Here is a 21,277-nt window from a genome sequence, read left to right as displayed (position 1 = left end):
TGTGAGAGACCATTGCCATTAGGAAGCCCCAGGAGCATTATCAAAGGATTGTTTGGCAATAAATATCCAAGAAGTTGTGATATTTAGTTACCAACTGTATCCCAACACTCTCAAGTGACTGGACATGTCCATCATATATGCATAAAATCTCTATTCTCGCCACAATTTCTCCAACATTTATTCCAGTTCGTTCAGCCTATTTATATTTTTTAACCTGGCTGGTGTGAAGTAGCACTGAAAGAGTATCTTAAATACATTTTCTTTTATTGTGCTGCAGACTGAGGTTGCTGGTTGTCTTTTCCAGATCAAACCCCATTTCTTTGGCATGATTGGTCTAGCCACATCATTTTCAAAGCATGTCATATAGGGACACTTTTCTGTTAGGAAATCTGTCTGCACAGATTGAAATAAATTACCGTATTTTCCGGCGTATAAGACGACTGGGCGTATAAGACGACCCCCAACTTTTCCAGTTAAAATATAGAGTTTGGGATATACTCGCCGTATAAGACTACCCCTCTTCCAACGCACACCAAAAAAAAATTAAAAAAACATCAGATTTGATTTCAATATGGTAATTTTAATTCAAATGCTTATGACATGCAGGTACTTAGCAGGAAAACTGTCACTTATAAACATAAGGCTGTTTGTCATCAAACAAGTAAACATAAAACAGTGCAAGTGGATTAAACTTTTCCTAATTCACTCTAAAGCTGAAAGGAAGGATAAGACAATAAACCCATGGGAGCTGCCATGCTGTTTGTTTTCTAAGCTGTCAACCAAACTGGAACTGATGATGATAGGAGGAAGATAACAAACAATAGAGAGAGAGCAAGTGCCGGGCAAGTCCCTGGCGAGTTAGCAACGCCCATCATAACTGCAAGCTACGGTATTTTTACAGGTTTTGCTGGCGTGACAGTTTCCCTTTAAAAGCCTTCAAAATCCTCCTGTTCGTCATCTGATATCATAAGTACATCAATGACATCTTGTGATACATTTGTAAGGCAGTCATCGTATGGATCGAATTCCGTATCAGATGGTGTGGTCTCAGCTTCGGCTTCCTCTTCATCTTGCCACAAGTAGTCGTCCTCCATACCATCTAATGAATTTGATATGCCACACTTCTTGAAAGACTTGATTACTGTTTCTGCATCAATATCATTCCAGGCTTTTATGACAAACTTGCACAACACATCCAACTGTGGAGCACGCATGTTTCCTCCTTTTGTGAATGACTTTTCGCCGCTAACCATCCATTCATTCCACTGTTCTTGAATGCGATCTTTAAATGGCTTGTTTAGGCACACATCCAGTGGCTGTACCAACGATGTCAATCCTGCAGGAATAACTGCCGCATCTGTGTTTAGTCTTGCAAGCATTTGCTTGGTGCTGGGAGTTAAATGAGCCCTGAACATATCCCACACCAGTAGACTACATTTTTGAATAAGTCCACCTGGTCGCCTGCTCCATACATTATCCAGCCATAGCTTTACCCCTTCTTCATCCATCCAGCCTTTTTCATTCACATGTACAAAACAACCAACAGGGAACTTGAATTTCGGCATTGTTTTTCTTTTAAAAATAATCATTGGTCTCAGTTTGGCGCCATCAGCTGTGCATCCTAGTACCACTGTAAAACTGGACTTCTCATGTCCTGTTTTAATTAAAATTGTTTTTTCACCTTTTTGATGGACAGTTTTATTTCCAACCATATCAAAATTCATTGGAGTTTCATCCATATTTCCAATACTACTTAACGCATAGCCATGTTTAGTGCGCTGTTGTATTACGTATCGATGGAAACTATTTACTTTGCTATCAAGATCTGCAGGTAATTTTGGGGCAATTTTCATCTTTTGCCTCAGTACCATATTATGCCTTCCCATGAATCTAGTACACCAGGATACAGTGGCCTTAAATCTGTTGCTGTGATCTGGGTTAGATTTGGCCCACTGAAGTGCAAACAAACGTATTTTATTTCGTGTCACTACATAACCGTTTTGGCGATGCTCATTCACCATGTCTGCTACATGTTTTTCGAGTTCTGGCCAATGTGGAGTGCCTCTTCTTAATGCACACTTACCCCTTGGCATACTCTTTAATGCTTTTTCATTTGCTTTCCAGTCCCGAACCATCTTTTCTGTTACTCCATATTGTCTTGCAGCAGCGCAGTTATTATGTTCCATGGCAAAGTTTACAACTTTAAGTTTGAAACTGGCTTCATATTTCTTTCTTCTTGCTGGTGGAGCCATGATGGGGTTTTGACTGTTGGACATTTGTATACTGTACTGTATGTACTGGTGCTATACTGTATGAACAGGTACAGATACTGGTGCTGTACTGTATGTGGTACCCAGTATACAACAACCAGCCAATCACGGCAAGCGATGTACCTTACCGGCGATTGGCTGGTTGTTGTATACAAAGCCTGCTTGGATTGGTCAGCTCTCCCTGCCTGCCCAGCCCTCCCTGTCTCCAAGACTATCAGAGCGGTAGCGCAAACACGCCTCTTTCACCCGTCTGGCCCGCCCTTGTATCCTATTACCTCCTTCTCTGCCTCTCAGATCTCGCACATGCGCGCCTGCGCCGCTTCACTGCAGTCCTCAGGAGCGAGATCTGAGAGGCAGAGAAGGAGGTACGGTAATAGGATACAAGGGCGGGCCAGACAGGTGAAAGAGGCGTGTTTTTCTGGGCACAGCGCCGCTCTCTCTCTTTTTTCCATACCCCGGGCGTCCCGGACGCCTGCAGCTTGCTCCGCCCTTCACTTACACCTTCCCGGTGAGGCGCCCCCTCACCTCTTCATCGGGCGGGGATGCGGCCGCGGCCGTTTTTGAGCTCCCCCCACCATATGCGGCGACCGCAGATTCTCCAGTCCGGCTCGGAAGTTTCAGCACCCGCCCTATAAGACTACACCCGGCGTATAAGACGACCCCCGACTTTTGAGAAGATTTTCCTGGGTTAAAAAGTAGTCTTATACGCCAGAAAATACAGTAGTTACAATTTTTTGTTCCCTAATTGACTAGATGCCTTTGTTTCTATTAAAGTTAGCTTTAAACAGTTTTTCTGGAAAGCTGATAAACTGTGTCTGACTTGAAAGTACTGGTATCAGGGAAGAGCAGGCCAGTTAAAGATATCTTTAATCTCTAAATAAGATAGAAAAGTTTCTTTACTGAATAGCTTACCAACCGTGTTTATTCCAAGGCTCACCCAATCTTTGAAGCTCCCTGGTTTGCGATTTGAGTTAAGATCTGGATTATTTGCAATTGGTGTCATTGATGAGGAAAAAGAACTGATCTTATCTCTAGTTCTATCCCAAACCCACAGAGTAGCCTTTGCTAAGAGATGTGTGGAAATTTCTGGCAGATTTGATTCTTTATTAATTCATAATAGCCCAGCAATGTTTACACTGCCACAATTTTCTTGTTCAATATAGACCCAGTGTTTTGCTGGTCTAGAGCACCTCCAATTTACTACTGCTTTGACCTGGCTGGCTTGATAGTACCATAGAATATTCTGAAAAGCCAGTCCACCCTGTTTAATAGGCGTGCACAAAGTATTGGCTCTCATTCTTGGTCTTTTCTGATTCCATATAAATTCTAACAACATCCTCTGCATTCGTGCTAGGGCTTTGTCTAGGATAATTACAGAAAGATTTTGAAATAAAGATATCCTTGGCAGAATATTCTTTCTCACTGTTGCTATTCTTCACAACCAAGGAATTTCATACTTCTTCAGCAAATGAACAGATCTGGAGTGCTGAGGTAGTGTTTGACATTTAAATCATACAGCTCTTCTAGGTTGTTTTAAGACTTCAATTCCCAGGTCTCTTATAGAATATGTTGCCCATCTGTAACCAAATGTTTTCTGGAGGAGGACTTTTCAGAGTCTGGCAAATTTATAGCTATCACTTCAGATCTGGCATTATTTTCTTGAAATCCAGACACTTTCTCAAAGTCCCAAATTTCTGTATAAGCTAATTTTAGGAAAATATCTGCTTTAGATAAAAATATTACATCACTTGCATATACTGCTATTTTCTGATGTGTTCCTGCAACTTTGATTTCTGTGATGGATCCATTGTATTCTCTGTACAAAAGGCTCCACAGCTAGTGCAAAAAGTAAAGGAGACAATGGACATCCCTGCCTAGTCCCTCTGTAATTCAAAAAGAAGTGATTTAATTCCATTAACTCACAAACTTTGTTGCCAAGTTTTGAAGAAAGTCAATCCAGGTATAAGGGGCACTGCCGGCCCCATGCCCTCTCGGTTCTTTCTTGCCGGTAACTCCGACAGACGTGTAGGGGGTGGGTCATGGAATAGACATGAGCAATACATCTCCAAGAATAGTTACAAAAGTTTAGTAACAGTTTTTCTTTGAGTGCTTGTTCATGCCCATTTCATGTTAGGTGACTCACAAGCAGTACCCTTGGAGGTGAACTCAGAGTTCATGGACGTGCCAATTGTAACACCTCCCTTTCGAAACTGGCATAGTCTTGGGCCTGCTAGGTGATGGCATAGTAGGACATCAAAGTATGAACTGACAACCACGTTGCGGCCCTGCAAATGTCCTGGATTGGTTCTTGCATGAGGAATACTGCTGACAAAGCCTGAGCTCTCACAGAATGAGCTGTCATGATGGCCGGAGGTGGAACCTTTGCCTGCTCCTAGCTAGCCCGGGTGCAGGTGGTTATACAGGATGAGATTCTCTGGGATGACACTGGCAGACTTTTCATCCTGTCTGTCACTGTTACAAAGCTATGTTGACTTGTGGAAGGGTTAGTCCTTTCAATGTAGAAGGCCAGGGTCTGTCGAATGCTATGGTATGCAGCCGGCATTCCTTTTCTGTTCTGCGAGGCTTCGGAAAGAAGACATGCAGAAAACAGTCCTGGCTGTTGTGAAACTGCGACACCACCTTTAGTAGGTAGGCCGGTTGGGCATGTAGCTGAACTTTCTCTTTGAAGGACACCGTATAAGGGGGTTCTGAAGTCAAGGCTCTGATCTTGAAGATGCTGCTGGCCAAGGAAACCACCACAAGGAAGGCAACCTTCCACGAGAGGAACAGTAGAGAACAAGATGCCAAAAGCTCAAAGGCGGACTCCCGGGAGCCTTGACAGCACCAGGTTTAAGTCCCATGGGGGAATCTTGGGAACCTGCAGGTAGAGCCTCTCTAAACCTTTCAGGAACCAGACCGTCATCTCGTAGGAGAAGCCCAAGATGGACTGCAGGGATGACCAAGAGGTAGAGAGATTCCATTATGAGGCCCAACAAGTGAAATACTTCCATTTTGCCAAGTAGATCGCCTGGGAAGAGTTTCCTGCTGCTTAGCAAGATCTGCTGGACCTGCTCCAAGCAGACTTGCTCTTCTGCGTTCAGCAGCCACGTTATCAGGTGTAGGGAGGAGAGGTTCAGGTGGAGTAATCGGCCTTGGTTCTGCAAGATCAAGTCCGGGGGTGGTGGGAGCCCCAGTGAAGCTGCTACCGAGAGGTCCAGAAGCATCCCGAATCAACGTTGATGAGGCAATACTAGGGCTATCAGGGTAACCTTTACCTTGTCCGTCTTGATCTTTAAGAGAACCTTGTGAACCAGGAGTATCAGTGGAAAAGCGTACACAGTAGTCCCCTCACTGCCCAGGAGAGCAGGAAGGTATCCGAGAAGGAGCCCTTGCTGAGCCCATGTGCCAAGCAGAACTGATGGTATTTTCTGTTCTGTCTGGTGATGAACAGGTCCAACTGGGGAGTCCCCCACTTGTGGCAGATGGTGCTGACCACTTGTGTATGAAGGAACCACTCGTGGCGAGAGGAGAAGGACCTGCTGAGGGGATCCGCTAACACATTCTGATCTCCCGGGAGATGCACCACCTTGAAGTGGACTGCGTGATCCTCACAAAAGTCCTACAACCAGAGGGCCTTCTAACACAGGGCTGAAGAGTGAGCTACCCCTTGTTTTTTGGTGTAAAACACGGAGGCTGGGTTGTCCGTTAAGACCTGCATTACTCTGCCTGACAGATGGGGAAGGAACACCTGATAGGCTAAGTATATGACTCAGTTCCCTGATGGGGAGGGATAGCTCAGTGGTTTGAGCATTGGCCTGCTAAACTCAGGGTTGTGAGTTCAATCCTTGAGGGGGCCATTTAGGGATCTGGGGCAAAAATCTGTCTAGGGATTGGTCCTGCTTTGAGCAGGGGGTTGGACTAGATGGCCTTCCAACCCTGATATTCTATGATGTTTATATGTAAGGAAAGTTCTTCCTGGGAACAGAGGCCCTGGGTTCTGAGACTGCTGAGGTGGGCTCCCCATCCCAGGTCTGAAGCATCCAAAACTAAGGTCACTGAAGGATACGGGGCAGCAAAGGGCACCCTGTTCATCACCGACCACAGGTCCACCCATGAAGTCAAAGACACTAAGACAGCCAACGGAACTGGGAGAATCATGTCCAAATGGTGCCTGCCTGGAAAACAGACTGAGGCCAGCCACATCTGTAGGGGTCTGAGATACAGCCACGCATACTGCACCAAGTACATACACACTGCTATGTGACCCAGCAACCTGAGCCACATCCCAGTGACCGTGAGTGGGTGGGTCCTGACGAGGGGACTAGGTTCGACATAGATTGGAGCCGGGCCTCCAGTAGGCAGGCTCTTGTTTGAGTGAAGTCGAGCATTGCCCCTATATATTCTATTCTCTGAACAGGGGCTAGCGTTGACTGTTTCTCGTTTATTAATAGGCCCAACTCTTGACAGGTAGCCCATACGAAGTCAGTGTTGCCCCGGACTTAAGTTTGTGAACGGCCCCTGATCAGCCAATTGTCGAGGTACGGAAAGATTTGGACGCCTGAAGCCCCTGAAGATCTTGCACTTGTCTTTGATGTGAGCTTCAGACAAGGTGAATGCATGTTGTCCATAGGCATGGCTTTGCCGCAGGTAGAGCACGGCTTGAAATGTGCAGACCGGGACATGCCCAGTCCCTGGGACAAAGTCCCTCAAGACTGGGACAACTATCTATACTTTAACATTTACTGTTTTAACTAAGCTAACTAGAGAGAACTATATATAACAGAAACAAGTCCCAACCATCAGGGTAAGAAAACCATATGAGAGCAAAAAGCCGTTCCAGCAACTGTCATGGATGATAAGAAAGAACTGAGAGGGCACGAGGCCAGTGGCACCTCTTATACCAGCGCATAAGCGCGGGGCTCCCAGGGGCGCTAGGGCCGGACCTACGGAGACCATTAAGGGAAAAATCTCCAGCAACTGCACACGTGGCATGTGCACACCTACCATGGAATCAACATGAGCAAGCACTCGAAGAAGAATCTCTTCTGCAAGTGTGAAGAGAGTATGTTCTTCATTTCAGTTTATTCAACTAGTTCAGTTTGATGACTAGTTCATTCAAAATTAAGAAACCCACTGGGAGTTGAAGAAAATGCAGGAAAGCTTGTTTTCCTCTTCCAATCTATGAATAAAAAACTAGGTGTTGGTGAGATCTATGGGTTCTAAAATCTTGAAGGATAGGATGACCAGAAACAATCAATTCATTAACTAGAGATACTACTGCCTTTGATTAATAAGTCAGTTTTAAATGCAAATCATGTTTGATCAACTTTGAAACTTTTTATGAATCTAATATCTTTATTTAATAAAAGTATTACAGTGCTGTTTTTGTGCATTCTTTAATTGAATTTGAATTCCAACAGGCACTTAATATAAATCACAAGAAAAAAGTTAATCTAGTAAATAAAAAATGCATAGTTCGCCATTTTGTAACAAGAAAAATGCAAAAATTAAGAATTTGAATAAAAGTAAGGTAAGCTATTTAAATTGCTTAACTAAAGGTGTATAGATAAAGTGTCTTCCTGGTTAGCAAAAAAGCACCATATTTAGTGTAAAGGCTATTTTTAGTTGCAAACATGTTTTAATAATTACCAAATAATGAAAAATCAACCTCTCTTTAGGAAAATAAGTACAAACACAAAACATGATTAAAATCGATTATTTAAATCAAGATCTCCTGCTTGCTGATTTAACATGATTTAAAACAAACCACCCTGACCAAAAGTACCCACTGTGAAAGCAGTTTGGTAATGTTTTAGAAAGATAAATATAGCCTAAATGTATTATTTTTGCAGTACTGAATTGCTCACACTAAGGATTCAAAAATCCTCCTATAATCACTGAAAGCTCTTTCCAGAAGATTTGGGCTTTAGAGGCAGCCAAATTTAAGTAGCAATAAAATATTTTTTCTTTTTCAAAAGAAGGAGTTATTTGCCTAAAAGGAAATAGAAAACAGCATAAGGATGTGCTACCATCTCAGAGATAGATGTGTGAGAGAAAGCCAGTAGAAAATATAGGAGCTAAAATACTTAGCAATGGCAAGGAAGGGAGATCCAGCCTGCAGTCATCTTAGGTAAAATGATCTTCTAAAGGCTACAGCTAATTTTATTCTGGGAGAGACAAAGAACCAGGTAGCAGGAAAGCATGCTGGGGGAAGCTTCTGCATAATGACTACCCAGACAAATCAGAAAATAAATAGCTCTTAGGAAAAGGACCGATTTTTTTTTTTTTTTTTTTGAAGGCCAAGAATTTGGATCAAGCCACCTGAAACGTCCAAAACTGAACAGCAATGTGCTATGTATCTGAGCGCTCTCCATCTCTTTCAGAACATCCTGTTGATATTATAAAAAGCCCAAATCCTTTTGGACTTCTATCACTTCCATTGCTTTTATTACTTCCTTTATCACCAGATCATTACAAACAGAAATTCTGGTGGAACTTGCAGTGTGATACAAAACTCTCCAATGACATTTCCACCCCACCCATCATTCTGCTTTCATACAAATTTACTTATAATGAAAGGTACACTATTGACATCTCTGAAGACCCAAGTCCTTTTGTCCACAGATGATGTATAGCACTCAAAGCTTCCCTGCATTATCTTAGGCTAGGTCCACACTACTTCGGCGGGTAGAGATCCATCTTCTGGGATCCATTTATTGCATCTCATCTGGACGCGATAAATCGATCCCAGAAGCGCTCCCCCGTCGACTGTGGAACTCCTTCTCGCCGAGAGGAGGAAGCACCGTCGATGGGGGAGCTTGCATGCGCCGCATGGACCCGCAGTAAGTAAACTTAGTTCGATCTAGGAAACGTCGACTGCAGCTACGCTATTCTCGTAGCTGAAGCTGCGTTTCCTACATTGATCCTCCGCCCCAGTGTGGACCAAGCCTTATTAAATTCCCTCCACTTTATACTGGAACAACCATCTATGCTTATGGGGGGCAACTCAGTTTCCATGGCCTTTCAGTCTTTACCTTGTGAATTAATGCCACCATAAAGGTGACAATTATAATGTACACACTTGTCTACTGACTGAACCAGTCTGTCTCAAGAAAGATACTCTGTTGACATGTAAAAATTGGAAAACGAGTGAAAGATAGTGGCATCCTTTAGTCAATATCAAATTGAGAAAATTTGAAATAGTAAGCAAGAGGTAAAAAGGTGCCATAGATCACTGCTAGTAGACCACATTCCCTAGGAGGTTAGTAAAGACATTTATGTAATATAATTGAATGTAGTTCATAAGGCTGGTGGTGAAAACCTTTCACCAATCACCTCAAAATCAGATTTATTTTCTTGTATAAAGCTATGAATACTTCAACTACCTTGATGTCTTGTCTTGATAGAAATTTAATGAAGAGCTTTTGCCTCTCCTCCCAAACTACTGAGTTGACAGGTAAATACCTGGCTCTAACAGTATTATATGTAATTACTTCAATTTAAAAAAAAAAAAAAAAAAAACAGCCTCAGGGTAACTAGCTCATTATGCCCTACAGGGTGAGCGAACAGTGAACAAGTTTTTCAAATTAGTACCTATTATATAGGACACCAAGTATAACATGTATAGTAAATTATATCAAAAATACAACTTAAGTACTATTGACACCACACTTTCTCTGTCAGTATTGCCCCAATATGCAAAAGTATCTGTAAAATAATACTTAAACATGCATGTTTTAAAGTCTTTTAAAAATGTATGTGTGTTAAATCAAGTACCTAACTCCTGAGATACAGGCTTTGCTTTAAGAACTGCTTGTAATACTGGATCTTCCCATGGCCCTCCATCTCTGATAATTCGAGTCACTAATTCCAGGTTGACATTTCCATATCTGCTTAGGAGGTTCTGGCATTCCTAGGAGTAAAAAAGTGGATTAGATTTAAAACTGTCAAGAGGTCTGACAGACCTTTTTTATTCATTTAATGGCTAAAAAGTCAAACTTCCTAAGAAGGGTTTAAAAGTTACCGTACAAGTTAAATACATATTATAAAATGTTGTAAACAAGTTTCAAGAAATATTTATTTTGAGTTAAAACTATGAAATCCACATACATGTTGACTGAAACTATATATTAAGCCTTTAAAAAAGGTACCCATCTAGCTTTTCTGTAATCTAAAGGTTATACACAAACCTTGGTAAACATCCTAACAATGCCGTCAACTAAGCCTGACAAGTTTGTGCCATTTCCCAAACTTTTGGGGAGCTGTCTTCTAGTCTCCAATTAAGAGATATTTAAGTAGAACACATACTAGGGCAGCTCTTCAGCTTGCATAAATCAGCACTGATTTACAACAGGTGAGGTTTGGTCCAGTCATGCAGTCTATACTCTAAGTTAATTTTAATGGCAGAAGTGAATAAATGCAGTACAAAAAAGAAGTTACCCTGGAATTATGTGGTGATTATGGAATGTCCGAAAGCAGATATGTTTTTTCAACCCTATAACTCTTCTATCAAGCCAAATGTTTACTTGTAGTAATCTGATAGCAGCGGCCACAATTTTCATGCTGCCCAAGTTATTCTTTCTTTGTAATTTACTGGTATAAAGTAGCCTTTACCACCAGCATCAATTAATAGCTTAACACAACACCTGGTATCAGTCATCTGCAAAAAGAAACAAGATACTAAAGGGAAAGTAAGATGGTATCTGAAATTATTTTCAGAGCATTCTATTCAAGACAATTTATCTATCATTAGATTTTATTGCACACTGAAGTGTCTTTGGGACAATCCATATTTCATGCAAACTAGAGAACAGCTTCCAAGCATTTACGATTCACTGCTTTAACATTCGTTTCTGCTGTAGATTATTTTAGCTACTATGTTCTTCAATTCATTCCTAAGTTTGTCTATTATGTCTGAATGAGTTGTGTTTGACTGTCAAGGAACTGAAACGGATTTATTTTCATCCAGACAATTTGTATGTAGGTGTTCAGTTGAAAAGCAAATCTTACAAGTTTCCTCATTAAAAAGACCATTTTGACCATTAATGCACTATTGATTTAAAAGAAAACAAAACTAATGTGTGTCAAAATGCAAAATGACAAATGAGAGGCAAATGGTTTAAGTAAATCGAAAATAAAAAAGCAGAAACCAAAAAAGCTAAAATAAAAACAAACAATTTAAGGGTAAAGAAAAAATATGGGCCTTTTTATCAGTTTCCTCTTACATCCCCTGTCTCTGTTATAAATTCTTTACGGCAAGGATCTGTCTCAACTTGAATCTGACGTAGCAACCATTCCTTTGGGTACCCTAAATATTAACAAAAAACAGTCCCACAAAACCTAAGCAAAACCATGACATGCTTCATTCTGTGTGTCTAAATCAGCTCCCTTCCCCTATCCAATTCTGCAGCATGTGCCTAGGTAACTCATGTCAGATGGTTAATGAGAATATTACTGTACAATTATAAAGCAGTTACTAGATGTTAGCATCCTCCAATGCCCAACACATAAGGCAAGTAAGTGTGAACACAGCCTAGTCCTAAACAATAAAATAAGATAACAGTTTTGCTTTTTCAGTCCACTGTCTAAAATTGTGGAGGAGGAAACTGTAGATTTAAATCCTAACATGGAACACTTGATTACTTGAATGACACTAAACTCTGGTCAGATACTTAAAGGAAAGCTGTCAGAAATTAATTTGGTGATGGGATCTTTATTTGAATTTTTTTTCTGTCTCTTAAAGCAAATTCACAAAATAGAACCTTATTAATAATCTGTTCATTACAAAACAAGAATTGTGCTCTAGTTTATTTAGGCTTTTGATATGAACAGTAGTAGCAATGGCAAGTGTACTAAAAGATTTTTCCTCTGATAAAATTACAGAGACGGGAAGTGTAAATAAAATGGCTCACTATCTTCACGCTACTGAAGTGTTCTACCAATGCTTGTATCCTCCAAACACTCATGAAAGCATGACTTTCTACAAACAAGCTGATCTTCAAAAACCAAAAATTGTGTTTTACAAAAACAAACATAGAAGCAAGCAAAAACTGGTATTACCTGGATTGAACCTAGAATATCTTTTAAAGGATCTTCATAGAATTCATCTTTTCCAAAGAACAGCAGCAATTCAAAAAAACTCCTACAAACACAAGTAAACAACAAGTCAAAACCAAACCAAACAAAAGCAAATCATTTCAGCTGTCTTCACAGCTAGGGATCCTGAAATTATTTGGTACTTAGGCAGTCAAACTACAAAAACTCTATTAAAAATTGTATTACATATCACAGCAGTTAAAATATAGAGTAGTGTTTTCCAAAGCACTTACCATTTGTTTGACTCAGACCCAATTTATACCAATAGTAAGAGTTAGGCAAAAAATGCTCAACATTGAAAATCCCACCCACAATGTATAAAAGCTATCCTCAGTTCTGCACCAGTTAACTCAATATTTTTGGCTGTAAATGAGAAACTCAGGTCTGGCCCACCCCTAAAAACTCAAACTACTGTGTAAACTCCTAGGATTGTAAAAAATCAGACATCATGTAAATGAAACCAAATTAGATATTTTTACTTCAAGTGTTAACTTAAACAGCTGCTGAAAGCAAGAACATAGATTGAAGACTTGATACTTCCTCAACTTTTGGATCTGAAAACTCCCAATATGATTATGATCTCAGTCCCCTCATTTTGCTAGAGAACACAGGAATGGACCTATCTGATATTTCTCAACACAAACAGAAAAAACCCTTTGGGGACAGAAAATCCTTTTGACTTCCTTTATATAGCAAGATGATACTATAAATTAAAACAGAACTGTGCACATCACCTTTAACTTGGTTTCTGCTCACTCTAAGCATGTGACATGGAGATGGAAATTCAACAGAATGAGGTGAAATTGTCTCCCATCCAGATGCATAACGTACCATTGTAACAAAAACATGGCAATACAATTGCATAGTTTATATTTGAAACTCAAGGCCTCACCATTCAGGAAAAGATTCACAAATTTCTTATTTTCAGATTTTTGAATCTCATTAACAGCAGCTGCTAGATGGGATTAATTTTAATTGCATTGCACAAAGATTTAGCCCTGAGTTATCACTAGTCACTGCTAAGTCGCCATGCAATGCTCTGAAGCTACATTTCTACAAGCCTGAGTATTCGAGTGTAAGAAAATTTAGCAATTTGAATTTTCACAAATGATAGAATATACTTCCATGATGCATAATTCAAATCCTTGTGAAACATACAAGTCTTGTAGGTTAGCCTAATACTTTGCACAGGACTTTGGGTGATAGACACTTAACCCCTAACATGTGACTGACATTTAATAGAAAGTAACAAGTAATTTACCTTCTCACCCACAAGTTTTCCATTTCTTATTTTGTCTTGTCACTACATACTTATTAATTGTCAAGGCCATGTGTGACTGAAACTGTTGTACCAGAAAAATGACTAAACAGTTGATAATTTGTTTTGTATTGTCTATGGAAAACTTTTTAGGTGGTTTTCAAGAATGATGAAGTGTTGTGTTCACAACCCAATGAGACTTAATTTAGCTTCTGTGTGACAAAACAAACTGGCATACAAAATTGGTATGTCTTAATTCTGACCTATTTTCACTGCTCCTCCCCTATATTTGTATAGTTTCTACGTCTTGCCCCTCACTCTATCCCTTTCACACAAAAGATTTGATTTAAAATTTCTTTTATTACTCTGAGTTTTTCTTGCAAAGATGCTGTGCTCTACTCACAGCTCAATCCTTGACAAATCCTGCAGCAAGTCACTAGCTAAAAGTATCCCACTTGCCACTCTGTGAGCAGAGAAGGAGAGCAGTGAAGTATCCAGTGGCAAAGCTCCCACACTCTGCAAGATGCAGACTAACTTCCCTCCTGAGACAGAACTGCTGGAGTACTGCTACGCACTGCTCTGCCACTCTACTCTATCGACTTTAGCTTACCACACTATTTGAACGGATTTCTGTAGGGATCCACTATATCTAGTTCTAAAGAAGAGTCACTAAATTTTTTTTTCCAGTACCTTAAAGATAAAAATAAAAGTACAGAAATTTACCATCTTAACTGCTAATAGTATTCTGCTATTTGATAAGGCAACAACAGGACTAAAAATCACCCTCAGTGTTAGAAAACTTGAAAAAACTAACAGAATGGTTCAAAGAAATATCAAAGGTTGTTATGAAAAATTAATGCACCAATGAAGTACCCAGCAAAATAGACAGAGGACAAACATATTTGGTTTACCATTTATTCAATGCTCCAACAAAGTACATTCACCGCAAAAAAAGAGCACAATTGTTCAATTTTTGGGAGAATATTAACATTTGATAGACATGCCTGGTCTGTTACATGTGTAATCAGAAATTCCACTCAATTTAATATACTCATTAGAAACACGTTATGGACATTGTAATGATTCTCACAATAACAGGTTTTAACATGTTATAAACAGAGAGAGAGAGATCCGATGACTATATTACCGTACGGTGTCTCTCAAAACAAAAGCTTACTATTGTAATGATTATTTTGTTTCTGATATTTACATGGCAAGGATTTGTAAACCTGTTAAAACTTCCTGAACAAACAGTAAAAGAAAAAAAAAATAAAGGCTTCCAAAATCAGGTTACTAGTATGAGTAACTTTGTAGCAAAAGAGCTGAGGACCCGAGACATCAATTTTTGCTGATTTAAGATTTCATTTAAAGAAAGTTAAATTTCTAGCCGTTGAGGTTACAAAAGTAACTTTGCAAATACAGTACCCCATTGCTATAATGAACCCACTGAGATCCATGCCATTTGTTCATTATAGCCAGGGGTTCATTATAGCAGAACAGCCCCACTGCCCTGAGGGGTGGTACAGCTGACAGCTACTCCAGCACTGCCACAGCCACGGGGCTGGAGGTGGGATCCAGGGACCAGGTTTATTATAGCAGAAGGTTCGTTATTAGGAAGGATGTTATAGCGAGCAGGGCCGGCTTTAGGAAGTGCAGGGCCCAATTTGAATAGTTTCGACGGGGCCCTGGCAGGGATCACTCACCCAGCGGCACTCTGGGTCTTCCGCAGCACTGAAGGACCTGCTGCCGAAATGCCGCTGAAGACCCCGAGCGAGTGAAAGACTCGTTGCCGAAGACCCGGAGCGCCACCAGGTGAGTAAAAATTTAAAAAGGCGCCCAAGTTAGGTGCTCATTTTTAGGGTGCAGGGCCCTCTTAGGCACAGGCCCCGATTCGGAGGAATAAATAATTCAGACAAAGCTCCTTTTCCATTAGAAAAGCTAGTGAGAATGGAGCTTGAAGATTATCAGACTGATACCAGCCCTGGGCTGTCATGAAATATTAAGGCCCAAACAGGGCTTCTCTGCAAGTCCTAGCATCCTCTGCAGCTGCTGGAGGTAACAGGGGACTGATCTTAGAACTTACTGGTGGAGACAACTTATCCTTGTCTTTAATACTTTCTCTGCCTGGAACATTTATTCCTGCAACTGTAGGTATCAGATAAACTAAGTAGTGAAAGACAGTTTCAGAAAATTATTATAAAACAGCTTAAAAGTTTTGGTCAACTTAACAGTTCACAAGGTACCTAGAAAATAACCAATTAAAATTCACTTTCTATATTCAGTACTTTTGAAATTCAGTTTCCAAAGAACTCCTAAAAGCAAATTGTTTTACTCAAGCTTCAACACTAAACTGATCGAAAGGAATTAAGGTATGTACAAATGCCAAGATGATCTAAGGTGAACAGTAAAAGCATATCTACACTACAGGCGGCAGAGCTGCACTGCTGTAGTGTAGACACTTCCCACATTAACGGATGTGGTCTTTCCATCAATGTAGTTAATCTACCTCACCAAGCGGCAACAGCTAGGTTGATGAAATAATTCTTCAGTCGACTTAAATCATTTCTACGCTGGAGGTTAGGTCAGCTGAGGAGGTTGTGAAGGCTAGGACTATAACTGCATTTAAAAGAGAACTAGATAAATTCATGGAGGTTAAGTCCATTAATGGCTATTAGCCAGGATGGGTAAGGAATGGTGTCCTTAGCCTCTGTTTGTCAGATGGTGGAGATGGCTGGCAGGAGAGAGATCACTTGATCATTACCTGTTAGGTTCACTCCCTCTGGGGCACCTGGCATTGGCCACTGTCGGCAGACAGGATACTGGGCTGGATGGACCTTTGGTCTGACCCAGTATGGCCAGTCTTGTGTTCTTAGCTTAACTTCAGTGCTCGGGATATGAATTTTTCACACCCTTGAGTGACACAGCTAGGTTGATCTACATTTTAAACGTAGACCAGGCCAACGAACATTTCTGTAAAAGTCATGTTCTTTATAAAGGGAAGAACATTATCTACAACAACAAGCTTTGTCTGGAAGTAATTAAGGGTTGAGCTACTTCTACATTAAGATGCACCTAATTCTTCTTTATCCAATGATGAATCAAAAAGTTACTCTGAATTTGTAAAAAAAAATATGTAGAGATATTCTACATTAGAGTCTCTTGTTTTTCAAAATGGCATGGTCAATTTTTGTACCTTCCTTCATATTCAAAGCTGTAGTGGTTCTTTTGCACAAGGGCCCTTTAATCTCAATCCTAAAGGAAAATTTGATCAATTTTGCTAATTGAAACAACAAATACTTCCTGCTAACCACAAATTCTCATTGCCAATCTGAAGTGAGATCAGTAAGTTTAAGTAACACATTTTACTTGCAGCAGAAGTCACATGTCATGTGATTGTTTGGAAAACTACCAGCCTCGGGAACTCACACGCTGCTTGGGAAAGACTACACTAACTCTAAGTATGTGTTTTTATTTGGTTTCTGATTGAATTTGGGATCATCTGCAAATACCTTCGTTCTAGTTTTTATTAAAAGTGAATTGCAGATCTAAATTTCACATTTCTTCACCTTCAATATGTGCTGCATGCTTAAATCAGCAGGCTCAGATGGGCCATTCAAAACAAAACTTAAAACTTCCTTCTCCATCAATCTTTTTACATGAATATCAAAATTATCGTAGTCAATTTCATCTCTCCTGATGCTCCAAAATGTGATCTGACCTACCACACCGTTTTAAAATATAGGTATCTACATTCATGTTGTTTACTGCCATTTGCCACACCATCTTTTCAGATAACATAGGTGCTACAAGTCAGTGCTTGTATATGTTGTTTACCAATGATCCCAGTAGACAACTCCTGTATTAAAGTGACTATAGATGCTGCCTCATTTATTATGAATGGTTTGCTTAGTAAGTGCACAGAGAGAACAGCAGCCCCTGCTCTCAGTAGTTTACCATCTGGTTACCAAGGAAACCCTGCTCAAGTATGGAGAAAGCCCATATGGGGTCAGGCAGATTCCTGAATAGGGAATACTTTGTTTTGTGCTCAATGCTCCTCAAATTCATAAGCTGGGGGCAAGCAAGCTATAAAGGACAATCAATCCCCAAACTCTGTACACAGATTTAACATAAGGGGTGATAGCAGATGACCGAGAAACTCATTCCCACCCCTTCCGGCAACTGGCCCCAATTTCTGATCAGTACCTAACCTAGAGTAGGACAGACACTAAATTTGGTGTGACAGTTATTTATTATTTGTGTTGCAGTAGGACCCATAGGCCCCACTCAGGATCGAAATGACACCGTGCTATGTGCTGTACAGATACATATGAAGGTATTGTCCCTACCCTGAAACACTAAATCTTTCTTAGAATGTATTTTGTTTTTACAAGATTCACAGTAGCTAATAAGCATCAACTATGAGCCAGGTATTAAACAACCTGAATCATGTTTCAGACAATAACTGATCTTTCTCTAAAAGCCGATACTATGACTATATTCATTCTACTCTATAGGGGCAAGTAGTTTATCCTCAGGTACTTGACCACCATACTTTGATAAATCTATTTTTTCTGGTTTCACTCATCAGTTATTCACTTTTAAGAGTTATATTTCCACATAAATCTACTCTACCCTACTCTTCAGTTTCACTTTTTTAAAGTACATCATAAGTGCACAAAATAGAAGCTTCTAGTCTCCTGGGATTAGTGATGGTAGTTCAAAGACAAGGTAAAAAAGGTGGGTCTGCCAGCTCACTCTGGAGATGCAAACAGGAGATGTAAAGACCAATAAAGTGTTCCCTTACAGATATTTTTTTAACCCTTAGTTCATGGAGCTAACACAAAATCCCACATTGAGATGATGAATTCTGACCAAGTAAAACTAGTAACAAAAACAAACTAAGAACAGTTAAAACCAGAGCTCAGCAAGACAGAGCTGTTCCACCTGCTGGACAAAAAATTAACCCATTTACTGAGCCGGAACTCGCTCTTATTTGTGAAAGCAGCACTCAGTATGCTTCAAATTTCCTCTCTCCACCTACTTATGACAGGAGCCAATATCTATAGGATACAAGAATTGTTTGTTTTTATTTTGACATTTTCAAGTTTTTGGCATCTACTTTATTGAGTTAGACAATAAATGTGATGGCGAGGAGGATTTTGTTAGGGCAAATTAACAGGATAACAAAATCATCAGTTGAAGATGTGTATATCAGCCCTAAACAAATCTTTTCCTCAAAAGAAAAATGTTTTCTTAACTATCTTATGTAACAAACTCTTCTCCAAAAAGTGTTTTGTTGAAGAATCAGATTTAGAGTCACAATTTAAACAAATCTTTTCCTGTTACAAAAACCTCAGGCCATTACAATAATTTTTAGTTTATTTACTTTTTGCATCTCTCTGCTTAGACAACAGAAGTGTACCAGTCAATTTCACTTTTGTTCATGGCCACTTATTGCCACAAGGTTTGGTTTGCAAATATCAGAGGGGTAGCCGTGTTAGTCTGAATCTGTAAAAAGCAACAGAGGGTCCTGTGGCACCTTTGAGACTAACAGAAGTAGAGGGAGCATATAAGGTGCCACAGGACCCTCTGTTGCTGGTTTGCAAATATTTCAGGAAAACATAACATTTAAAATGTCAGTGAAATATAAAACGATCACAGGCACGCTTCTATTATTAGGTGGTGTTGTTAAAAGAAACTGTACAACACTTTCACAAGTTTGACCTGAGCATGTTCTTTGAGTAAATGTGATATAAAAAGAACAGGCTAAAGTCATCCCTTTCAGAGCTTCAATTATTTAATTCACCAGGAATAAGTTTGGTCTCGTGTATTTAAATAGTAGAAAGTAAGACTGCCTTTACAAAACAGGACCTCTTTTGACATGCTGCTTTCATTGCAAAAGTAGAACACTAACAGTTAGCCTGTAAATGGAGTTAATAGGAAAAAGGATGTACTTACAAAGCTAGGCTACTCAAAACATATTGTACGTGCTCACATTCAGCTGGGAATGATACACAGGCAGACGTGAAACAACAAAGAGCTGTCTGAAGCACCTGAAGCTGAGGCAAAGGAACCTGCCATCTTCCAGCATAGTCTTCAACAATCTATAGGGAAAACAGTCACAAACCTGTATTACAATAGAGAAAGTTCTCTTTCGCCAGAAATAGTAAAAAAAAAAGGTCTATAGTTTATAAAGGGGGAAAAAAGCTTTTAAGTAGCAGGTTTAATAGAGGATATCAATATAAAACCACAATTCATTCCTCTAGGATGCAACACTTTAAGATGTTTCATATATGTAATTTTCTCATGTTCTTTCATTTTGATAAAGCAAAAATATAAAGGAAGAAGCCCTGTCCTTCTTACACCACAAAATATGGACCAAAAAGCAGTGGAGGAAGAATTCTTCTTACATGCTATCAGATTAGCAATTACACCTCTACCACGATATAACGCTGTCCTCGGGAGCCAAAAATTTTTACCGCGTTATACTGAACTTGCTTTGATCCACTGGAGTGCGCAGCCCTGCCCCCCTGGAGCACTGCTTTACCACGTTATATCCGAATTAGTGTTATACCGGGTGGCGTTATATCGAGGTAGAGGTGTATGCTCTACGCTTAAATACAAGCTTTTGTTTTGCAACAGAAGAAAAAGGCATAGTCTGCAGCCATATTAACACCTACCACTTGAAATGTCACTAAGTGGGGGAAAAAATCGGTTTGTGCCCCTTTTGCTTTTTATGACAGAGGAAGGCTAAAGATACTCAGAAAAAAACGGTTGTTTTCTGATTGACATTCTTTATTCCTAAGGTCAAGAGCAAGTCTGTACTTTTTCCTTGAAAGGCACAAATACATGGAGAATTGGAAGTCTCACTGCTTCTAAGACAAGGGAATTTTAGATAAAGGGCTTTTCTTCCAAATGTACTGGACATTTCAGTTAACTGTTTACAAAAAAGACCAAACAGGATAAACTACATTTGTTCGTTGGTTTAATGGTTAGAAAACCCTTTAAAAAGAAGTTCACGTCTTGTGTGCAAACATTTTTTCTATGTATGTCACATTTAAACTTATTGACTACTCCAGTTTTGTAGGAGAAAAAGTACAATTAGAGAAAGGAAAACAAATTTAAGATAAGTACTTACAAAAAATGTATATATACTGCTAGCACAATGTACTTTTCTGAAGAAATGACTCTTTCCTAACTATGAAGTACATACAGGTACAAATAAAGGGTTTGATAGGTAAATGTATTCATCATCATAAAACACCTCAAGTGCCCCTGAATATACAGTGAACAGGTTAATGTGTTCTCATGGTCAATTTTTGTCAATAATGCTTTGGCAGAACATACAACAGGTTGACCTTACAAATGCAAAGAACTCAAGTGTATGTGCGCACACCATATACCCCTCCCTTGAAAGTAGTTTAACACACCAGTTCAAAGCCTTGGCCAGTTAAAATATGAGGCCAAAGTCATCCTTGGTTTAATTCCTCTGGATTAATAGAGTTATCCTAATTTTATTAGCCTGATTTGTGTCTGCATGCAATATGTTTACAACTGTTAATGACTGAAGCCTAAGAAGTCCTGGCTTTTTATTTTTTTAAACTATTAACATTTGTAAAACGCAGCCAGTCCAAACTAAACTCCAAACAATTAA

General features: G+C 39.7%; 1 protein-coding gene across 4 annotated transcripts in view; it reads right to left on the bottom strand.

Annotated features, from left to right (window-relative positions):
* The window catches only part of ZNF654 (zinc finger protein 654), a 65,317-nt gene that overhangs the window by 24,714 nt on the left and 19,326 nt on the right, over positions 1 to 21,277 (bottom strand). For 2 of the 4 annotated variants that reach the window (XM_005283644.5, XM_042853812.2), the window contains exons 2-4: positions 19,582 to 19,727; positions 12,330 to 12,411; positions 10,047 to 10,182 (exon numbers count right to left, since the gene is read on the bottom strand). In XM_005283644.5, coding sequence (XP_005283701.2) covers positions 10,047 to 10,182; positions 12,330 to 12,411; positions 19,582 to 19,727 — 364 coding nt within the window. The remainder of the gene's footprint in view (positions 1 to 10,046; positions 10,183 to 12,329; positions 12,412 to 19,581; positions 19,728 to 21,277) is intronic. The other 2 variants (XM_008166119.4, XM_042853821.2) reach the window with 2 other exon arrangements.

Source organism: Chrysemys picta, chromosome 1 (genome assembly GCF_011386835.1).
Source record: "Chrysemys picta bellii isolate R12L10 chromosome 1, ASM1138683v2, whole genome shotgun sequence".
Classification (NCBI taxonomy): domain Eukaryota; kingdom Metazoa; phylum Chordata; order Testudines; family Emydidae; genus Chrysemys; species Chrysemys picta.
Note: the sequence above shows the minus strand (reverse complement) of the source record. Positions and strands in the feature narration are given on the sequence as shown.